The sequence below is a fragment of the Acinonyx jubatus genome, chromosome E2 (genome assembly GCF_027475565.1).
Source record: "Acinonyx jubatus isolate Ajub_Pintada_27869175 chromosome E2, VMU_Ajub_asm_v1.0, whole genome shotgun sequence".
NCBI lineage: Eukaryota > Metazoa > Chordata > Mammalia > Carnivora > Felidae > Acinonyx > Acinonyx jubatus.
In genome coordinates this window covers 1255121-1264590 of record NC_069396.1, presented here as the reverse complement: position 1 = coordinate 1264590, position 9470 = coordinate 1255121, and the positions used below count along the sequence as shown (strand labels likewise).

The 9470-nt window shown below is 63.8% G+C and overlaps 1 protein-coding gene across 3 annotated transcripts; it reads right to left on the bottom strand.

The window, feature by feature from the left end:
- Window positions 1-406: 406 nt before the first annotated feature.
- Window positions 407-9414, bottom strand: RNF166 (ring finger protein 166). Of its 3 annotated transcripts, none has more exons than XM_053209947.1 (7): window positions 9172-9414; window positions 4482-4638; window positions 3320-3406; window positions 3008-3120; window positions 2564-2678; window positions 2372-2479; window positions 407-1444 (listed from the first exon to the last, which is right to left on the bottom strand). In XM_053209947.1, the coding sequence occupies exons 1-7, from the start codon at window positions 9324-9326 to the stop codon at window positions 1379-1381; spliced, it is 801 nt and encodes a 266-aa protein (XP_053065922.1). In that variant the 5' UTR covers window positions 9327-9414; the 3' UTR covers window positions 407-1378. The 3 variants fall into 3 exon arrangements, with proteins under 3 accessions (XP_053065922.1, XP_053065921.1, XP_026932209.1); XM_053209946.1 differs by lacking the exon at window positions 3320-3406 and adding an exon at window positions 3983-4112 and having other exon boundaries at window positions 9172-9412; XM_027076408.2 differs by lacking the exon at window positions 3320-3406 and having other exon boundaries at window positions 9172-9411.
- Window positions 9415-9470: the final 56 nt, after the last annotated feature.

The following is a 9470-nucleotide window of genomic DNA, read 5'->3' as shown; positions in this document are numbered from 1 at the left end:
CAGGAGCCAGCCGTGGGGACAGTGGCTGCTGATCAAGGGCCTCCCAGAGACCCCGTGCCGGCCGCTGTGGCCACGTCCGGGCCTCAGAGCTAGCCTCAATGAGACCAGCCTGCCGGCCTCAGGGGACTGCATCTCACAACAAGGAAGGAGGTGAGAGCCACCCGCGCCTAGGGTTGCCTACATTTGTCACGGGGGACCAGACGTGGTTCAAGAACGAGCACGTATCTGGGACAGGCCGAAACAGGCTGGTGAGCGAGCACCTCGGGGTGAGGGAAGCCTGAGGAGGGGCCTGGAGCAGGTGCCCTGAGCGGAGCTGTGTGGGGACACACACACCCCTGCAGACCTTAAACAAGGGTGCAGCACCACCGTTAATGCTCCCAGATGAACCCACAGATCGAGGTTGCTATAGATGCTTTGAAACGTTTTATTTACGTTTTTTTTTTAAAAGAGCAATAATTTATGCCGTGAACCGAAAAGAGTGAGATGGCGTCTTCCAGCCCCGCCTATCATCCCCCGGGGTGGCCTACACGGTCCGTGGTCCGTGGTCCGCTTGGGAAGGTGACAGCGGGGCCGAGGCCAGGACCCTGGCAGGAGGAGGCCTGCACTGTGAGCAGCCAGGGGGGCACTGGGGGCTTCTTCCTGGCGACTATGAAAGGGACCCTGGCCACCGCGGTCCTGCGCGCACCCCAGCAAAGCCCCGCGGCCGCGCTAGGGCTCCGAGGTCTGCCCGCCTCTTTCCCTCCCCTGCACTGACCCCACCACTGTTTATTTTTGATTGCTTTTTTTTAAAAAATATAATTCTGTAAATGTTCCATAAAAATACTATTGCCCCTGGTCAAACGCGGGATTGCGGTTTGTAGAGTAGCTGTTCTATAAAATGTGAAAAGGTTCTCACACTGGGTGACGTAGAAAAAGGCCAGAATCTCCAGGTATCACAAAAGCCAGTACCGTGCGCGCAAAGGGAAAGCGCTGCCAGATGCCGGCCAGGGCTCCCCTCCCGCGCTTCCCGTGCAGCGGCCAGGCCTGCGGGACGCAGCGTGGGCAGGACGGGTCTCCGTGCGTACGGGGAGGACATCATGGCTTTGAGACAGACAGACAGACAGTCGACTGCTCCCAGGCCCAACGAGCCGGCCCTACCAGGGCCACCTGCTCAGCTCGAAGCACCGAAGAAACCAGCAATGCCCGGCCAGGAGCACTGGTGGCCGCCCCGTGAGGACACGGCCCGACGGGCTCGGGGGCCGCCCCTCCTGCGACAACGGAGGCCCCGCCTGGTCCCCGAGGCGCACTCCCACTCCCACGCAGGCACTGGGCCTCAGGGAGACCGCACGCCCCGTCCCCCAAGGTGGGAAGGCTCAGGTCCCGGGGCTGGGCTGTGCCTTCAGTTCTCGGAGAGAGACAGGGCCAGGGCCGCCTGGAAGGCCGCTTCCTCATCGATACTGTAGTCCTGCAAGACAGGAAGTGAAGACGGGGGTGCAGCAGTGGCCTCTCGGGGCCCCAGACGGGACAGCCGCATCCAGAGTCGCGGAGTCACTCTACTGACAGCCCCGAGGGATGTCAAAGTATTGCCCAGCATGGGACCCACATCTGGCTTCCCAACGTTCTTTACAGGGACACCTGACTCGGACACCTGGCTGGGACGCTGGGCGCAGGCGGGTCTGTGGGAGGTGTGAGCTCCTCCTCCTCAGACACAGGTACCAGGGTTCTGAACTGAGCAGAGGGGCAGGGCATGTCCGGGGCCCCTGGCAATTAGGACGGGGTGACAGGGCTGAAAGCAAGTAGCCCCAACAGCTGGGGTGCTGGAGGGTCTGCAGGCCGCGGGGGGGGGGGGGGGGGGGGTAGTGGGACAAGGTTTCTGAAATGCCACAGGTGGGAGAGGGAGGGACAAGGCCCCAGGCAGCTCCTCTCCAGGCACTAGGAGGGAAGCCTGCCTGTCCCCTCCCACAGGCACTTAGTCCCCAGCCCACCACCATGCAAAGCCTGGGAAGAGGGCTGATGGGCCCAGTGGGGGGCGGGGTGACCAAGCAGAACAAAAGGAGGCCCTGGCGGGACTGCTCAGTGCAGCTCGAGCCCCCAGGCCCTCCAGGGGCCACACATAGGTGGCCCCCGCCCCCAGAAGTCGTGCCCAGCTTCCTCCAAGCTGCTGCCTCAGGCAGGGGCACGGCGAGCTGGGTAAGAATGCAGGCAGGGGGCCAGGGGCGGGGCAGGGCGAGAATGGGGCGGGGCCAGGGCGAGGCTGGGTGAGAATGGGGCGGGGCCGCGGGCAGGGGGCCAGGGGCGGAGCTGGGTGAGAATTGGGGGGGCCTGCGGGCAGGGGCCAGGGGCGGGGCTGGGTTGGAATGGGGCGGGGCCGCGAGCTGGGCTGGGCACCTACCACAAAGGTGTCGTAGGAGAACTTGTGCCGGTGTAGCAGGTGCTGCAGGAAGTTGGCGCTCTTGTAACTGGGGTCCCCCCAGGGCATGGCCGAGCAGATGGGGCACACCTGGAACAGAGGGCCCTACTGAGGCAGCGCTCGGGCGGGAGCAGCCCCCTCCCTGGGTCCGGGCGGGGGCGGGGTTCCACCCACCACGCGGTTGGGGTCGCTGCGATGGTTGTCCACACAGTGCTTCAGCAGCTCCTGCTGGTCCAGGTTTCGGGCGCCACAGTAGGGGCAAGTGAAGGTGGACCTGTTGGGGACGGCGCTGGGGCGGTGGGGGGAGGTGAGTGGGGGCCACTCCCACTGCCCTCCTGGGCCCTGCCCACCCCTGGGCACCTCACCCGGCACCCTCTTCCCCAGACTCTGGGTCCCCTCCCTTCGCTCAATGTGGCTATGGCCCTGGGAGGGCATCTGTCCAACCCTGGCCTTTCTGGGGACGGCATTCCCCTGCTGGGAGGTGATTTGTGAGCCTGCGTGGCCCCTCCACAGAGGGGACACAACAGCCTCTTCTACCTCCTCAAGGGACAGCAACATGGGCTGGGAGCTGCCCCCACAAGGGACAGGGGCTCTGAGCACTTGGAGCAGGGTGCTTACCTGGGGATGGGCTGGGATGTGGGCACCACGGGGACGAATTTGGGGCAGTTGGCCATTTGCTCCTGGACCTTCATGCAGGAGGAAACGTGCACCCTCATCTTGGCCAGCGTCACCTAGGAAGAGGGAGGCAGAGAAGAGGGTCGGGGTCAGGCTCCAGAGGCTGGGAGGACAGTGAGCAAGCAGGCCAGTCCCTGCCCCCGATGCTCGTGGCCCAGCAGTGCTGTGTAAGCAGCGAGAGGCTTCATTTAGGGGCCTGGTGTCTCTGCTGGAGACGAGACACAGAGTCAGGACACCCCCCCAGCAGGCGCTTACGGCTTCAAGCCATCCGGCCACCAGCCACCAGTCAGGAACACACCTCAGCTGGGATCCCTTGGGGGCTGCAGAGGGGCAGGGGCAGTCCTTGAGGAAACCAGAAGAGCATTTATTTGGGGGAAACAGCCCTCATAACGGAAACTGATGAACAGCATTCTCTCATAGACGAACGTGATAGAACTCCTTACCAGACTGCACCGAACCCAGCCACAGCACAATCTCCTCAGCCAGGCCCAGGTCACACACTCTGGCCAATGGGGGACACCCGGCTCAGGGCAGGGAAAAGGGGCCTCGGTGTGGATCGAGCAAATGACCGCAGAAAAGGAATAAGTACGGCACCGGTAAAAGCCACCAATCGTGACCCGTCGTCAATGCCCAAAGGCCGAGAGGAAAGGTTTCACAAATGGAAAGCTCGCTCACAGGACCGAGGGAGCAGCGAGGAGGGTGTGAGCACCCACCCCTGGGCCATCATCCCACCCAGCTGTCCAGGGTAACAGAAGGGCCTCCAACGGCAGCCTGGCTCCCAGCTCTGCTCGGGCCACCACCATGGCCTGCGTGCGTGGACACATTTGAGAACACGGGGGCGAAGGGCAGGGCCACTGCACACTGGAAACGATGGGAGGGCCCTGCCTGCTCTCTCTCGGAGGGGGGGAGAAGGCCTACCTGCCAGGGAAGAGGCCAAGGAGCCTCACTGCAGAACCCAGGGTGGCCCCTGCGCGCCCAGACCCTGACCTTTAGAACAAAGCAACCAGGGGCTGCTTTTTGTTGTGGTAAGTTGGTACAACCTGCCGAGCTGAGAGATTAAAGTCAAAATCCGTTCCTGGGGTTGGGCCGCTAGAAAGGCAGGCCAGGGTGGGTGACAAAGGCCACCGAGTGCCCCCCAGGGCTGGGGCATTCAGTACTAGAGATGCTCCCTTCCATTAGGCCTGGGGCCCCGCCCCCCGGCCTGCACTTCCCCAAATCAGCCACACGACCACGGAAGACCCGGGGCCAGGCAGCAGGGGGTGGGGAGAGAGGTGGGGGGATGTGGCCAGCCAGGCCGGAAGTGAGTGGTGCTGTGGGGGAGGGGCGGAGCAGTCCAGCCCAGTTCCTCTCTGTGGGAGAGTGGGACCAGAGCCCGCAATCGCCCCGGGAAGGCCCTGGGGGGTTGGGAGGGGGGTACCTTCTTGTTGCAGCCCCTGCAGGGTGCCTTGTAGGATGAGAGCTGCTTCTCCACGTGGGCAGCCTTGTCCACCTTCTTGGGGTCGAACGGCAGGCGGCACAGCGGGCACAGCGGGGACGGGACCTGCAGGCACGGCTGGAGGCACTCCCCACAGAACCTGCAGCGGCAGGGGACACCGGCCTGAGCGCGCAGGGCAGCTCCCCTCTGCCGTCAGCGGCGCGTTTCTGGCGACAGTCACTTCTGTTCCTAAATCCTACTGACCCGACGGCTGCCCTCTGGCTAAAAAATAAGCCCAGGTCCCCTCCCAGCTGTGGGCTTCTGGGGCCCGCCGCCATACCCAGGATGCCGGTGCAGCAGTGGCCGGGCTCCCCAGGACCCGTGCTGGCCCTGCGGCACCGCGCCCAGCAAAAGCCCCAGCCGCGGCGGGAGAGCTCAGCCTGCCCATCTCACGGCCATGTGGTGACAGCGCCTCAGCTGCTCTGGGGATGCGGGGGCAGCGCAGAGGGCCCTGGAGACACTCCACCCACAAAATTCTCAAGAGTGAGATCATGAAAAGTTCTGGGAGAGGAAACCGCAGGGCTCCAAGGGCCAAGACTCATTGGACGAGGCAGGGCCAAAGCTGTCCAGGTTGAGTGTCACCAGCCGTGGGACGGTGCCTGAGCGTGGCAACAGAGGGGCCTTGCTTAGGGTCTTGACTGCTGAGCAGGGATCCTCATGGCCCTGGGCACGCACTCAGGCACCCGAGGCTCTTTGCAGCCCTGAGCTCCTGGCACTGTCCTGGAGATGCCACATCACGAGGACAGCCAGGGGACACAGATGTGCTTGGGCCACGGCAGCAAGCCCTCGCGCCCCCCACCCCCTCAGTGCTGCCTGTCACTCAGGCAGTGGGAACGCCAGGCTGGAAGACAGCCAGGGGGGCAGCAAGAAGGAACTCGATCGCAGGACCACGTCGGTCCAGCTTCTTAGGAAGCGCCGTGGGGACCGCTTAGCTGTGATGCCGACCTAGAATGTGCAGATGCTGACACAGAGCCGCCACAGCCCCAGGGGAGTGAGCGCTCAGCCCCGAGACGGGGCCAGGCCCACACCCACGAGAAACACTGCAGGGCATCAGGGTGAGGCCAGCTGTCCTCTCACCTGTGTGCACCCTGCAGGCGGGGTGGGAGGGACACGGGAGGAGAGGGCTCCCCTGGGTACAGACCACTCCGCTGAGCTAAGCGGTCGGCGTTCTCCCACCTCCTTCCCAGGAAAAGGCAGCTGAGGACTCCTGCTGCCCAGGGCTGGGCCGTCCTCCCACACGCTGGCATCTGGGGCGCCCCCCACCCCAGCTCATCAGCATCTGCACTCACACTGTATGTGAGAAGGCCCGGCTCGGCCTGAGGCCAAGAAAATTCCCAGCAGCCTTTTCCCCACAGCGCCCGCCCGTCCCTTACCTCACCCGGTGCGCACTCCCCAGGCACCCCTGGCAGGCGTGTAACGAGGCGCCCACCCGCCCAGAGCTGGCGCTCTCACCGCCTCAAGGGTCTGCTCAGCCTAATGGCCGAGGGAGGCCGCCCTCTCCACCCAGTCACTGGAGGAGAGCCCAGCTGCCATCCCAGTGGGGGCCACGGCAGCATCGCCACGAGAGCCACGAGGTGGAAACAAGCCATATTGTCCGTGGGTGATGGACACACAGACCACAGACGTGTGAAGGTGAAGGAACCCAGGACGAGTGGAGGACTGGAGGACGCCGCCCCGGGGTGAGCCTCGGAATCACCACACTCGGGACGTGTGGTGTATGATTCCGTTTGCGTGAAAAGTCCAGAACAGACCCACCCGTCACCCGTAGGCAGAATGTAGACTGGTGGTTTCTGGGGCGGGGGCGCCAGGGTCTGGTTGCTAACAGGGGTGAGGCTTCTTCCTGGGGAGACAGCAGGGATCGAGGGCTGACAGGAGAGGACTGCTCAACACCGCACACTCCAGGCAGCCCTGAACTGTGCACATGAGACTGAATGTCAACAAAGCTGTGAAAACATGCGTAGAAGGCAAGGCCACGGGAGCACTCGGGACGAGCCATGACCACGTCGTCAGCGGAAGGCAGGGTCCAGGGCAGGCCTGAGGGCCACGACTCCGACGAGATGCACAGGCTGTGTGAAGGGCACCTCTGTGCCAGCGGGAGGAGGCGGGGGAGCTCGGGTGTCTTGAGAAGGCACGTGGACCCCGCCTGAACCCGGCCGCTCTCTGTGATCGGCCCGCGCGGCCAGGTGTCCACACTGACTGTGGTGTGCTGAGTGGCAACAGGCAGTGCCCGCCTCTTCCAAGGAGGTTCTGCCCGCACGTGCCCAAGGGGCCGATGCCAAGGGGCTTGTCCACGGACAGAGCCAGCCGAGGGGTCTGCTCTCCCACACCAGACCCGCGGGCCCAACTGGAGAAGCCACACGGCCGGCACATGGACTCCAGCGGCACCTGCGATGTGTCACTCCCGCCCCAGCCTCCCGCACGCACTGGTGTGCCAGGATAGGCCAGTGTCTCAGGGGCCCAAGAAGGCAAGCAGGCCGGGCCCTCAGGCACCCGGAGCTGTCCTGAGGCAGAGCCCAGCTTCCACAGCCTTTTCGGATGGTGTCGATGGCTCACGTCGTGGTCCCCATGTGCAGACCCAGGTAAGCACAGGCTCGCTGACAGCCAGGCAGGGACTCTGGGACTCTGCCCAGAGAAGCCTGCTCGCTGGTCTGGGTGCCGATGGGCAGGGGGCTGTAAGGCTCAGCAGTCCCCAGGGTCTCTAAGGTCACTGCTGTAACAGCACTGGTTGGGGGAGGGGGCGTGGCTAAGAGGCCAGCCCGGGCCTGACCGCCTGGGCACAAACTCTGGCTTTGCCGTGACACTTGGGAACACGGTCTCTTGTACCAAAGAAAGAATGGCAGCACCTACCCCAAGAGGCCACGGCACACAGAGTACTCAAGTCTGTCATTCCCTGTGTCCACCCTTAAGAGTCAGTGTTTTGCTTTTTCTAAGACCTGTGGGCATGGGCTGCTGGTGAGGACACTGAGGTGGAAGGACCGATGGACAGCGCTGGTAAGAGAATGAAAGGCGGCCAGAGGCCAGAGGGAGCCCGGGGCTGAGCTACCCAAACAGATACAGGCTGTTAGGGGACGGCATCAGAGGGTAATAAACAGCCACGAGGCTTCTGGTTCCAGATGTGACTTACTGCCCAGGATGTCCCGGGGGCATGAGAAATAACCAGCTCCCTCTGGGGTTCCTGGGGAGTTCTTGGGAGCTCTGCCACAGGCCTCACTGAGGGCCTCGTGACCATGAGCCCCCCACCGTGCCCTCTCCTCTTCTGTCCGGTGCTGCCCACACACGGCCGCTCTCACCATCAGAACCTGTTTTGCGGAGGCAGACTGTTTACAGTTAGGTAGCTGTGCGGAAGAGATAACCAGACCAGCAGATCTTTTTTAAGGTGAAGCGTGAGCCTTTGAACCTGCGTTTATTTGCACATGTGCCTCCACGACACCAGAGAAGCAGCTGAAGAAAAGTCAGAGACAGAACAGCCAAGAAAACAAGCCAGCAGGGAGAGCTAGGGAGGAAGTCTTTTACGAAGAAACTGTAGAAGAAGAGGCTCTGGCGGGACCACCTTAGACATAGGAGAGAGAGCTCAGATTCTGCCAAGAAGAACATGGGTCGGGGAGGGGGTTATAGGAGATGATGCTTCCACAGCAATCCTGTATAGGGCTGAATTCTAAAGACCACATTTTAAGAAAAGACTTACTTAGACAAAAAGAGAGAGAACACAGATTTGTGCCCACCAGGAGACTGGAATGCTGTGGCCCAGGGCTGGGTAAGTGCCGGTGCCAGGGGGATGAAATCCAAAGACAAAGCCCGGCCTCCTCCGTAGCCCCGAGTGCTGCCAACCAAGCCCTCCCGACCCGCTCCCCGCCCTGCTAATTTCACTCAAGAGCTGTTCTATTCAGCCAGGAGAGAGTCGCAGAGTAGACCCTGATCTCGGCTCCCTTCCAACAAGGCTGGCAGCTCCGAGAAGACTTGAGCGCAGCTCTCAGCTGGGAGGAGAGCCACATCCTCAGGTTTCCGTTGCTGAAACACCCTGCAGGAGCCCACTGTAGGCCCTGGTGCAGTCGGAAACCCTGGTCGCCCAGGACGGCCTGGCTGCTCAATGACGGTTAAGACTCAAGTTTTCCATCAAAACAAAAGAAAACATCGCAGGAGTCCAAACAAGCCCCTCTCCTAACTTTAGGGGAGTCCTGTCCTCTGCAGTCAAGACAAGCAGACAGCGGGTCCGAAAAGGAGTTGGTAACAGAAACCACAAGACATTTATTTACAAATGCCAACCCCGGTCTCCGGTGGACCGGATCGAAGGCGACTGGCGCAGAGGTCGCCCTCCGTCCTCCGAGGACCCAGATAGGTCCGCGCGAGCCGTCAGCAGACCCCAGGGGCCCCGGGACCGGGAAGGGCTGCAGGTCGCCCAGTGCGCCGACCGGGTGGTCGGGTCGCCCGGGACTGGCGAGCAGGAGGCTGGGCCGGGGCGAACCCGGACGGCGCTGCGCAGGGAGCCCCGCGCCCCCGCCCGAGCCCTCCGCGCGCCTGGCTCCCGGGCTGCGCCCGGCGGCCGCGGGCCTCGGGCCCCTTCCGGGGCGGGCGCGGATCCCCTCCCCGCAGCGGCGTCCCGGCCCCGCGGCCTCCCGGAGGCCGGCGCACTCACGTGTGGCCGCAGCTGCCGATGGCCACAGGCCGGTGGTACACCTCCAGGCAGATCGGGCAGCTGTACTGCGCCTCCAGGCCGCTGTCACCGCCCGCCGGCCCGCCCGGCGGCTGCCGCTGCTGAGCCGAAGCCACCAGGCTGCGGAACATCGCCATCCCGGGGCCAGGCCTGCCGCCGCCGCTGCCCCTGTTCCGGCCCGGCCCGGCCAGCTCGGAGCGTCACGGCCGCGACGGCGCCGCGCTGACGTCATCAGGGCAGCGCCCCGCCCCGGGCCCGCTCATCAAGGCCGCGGCGCCGCG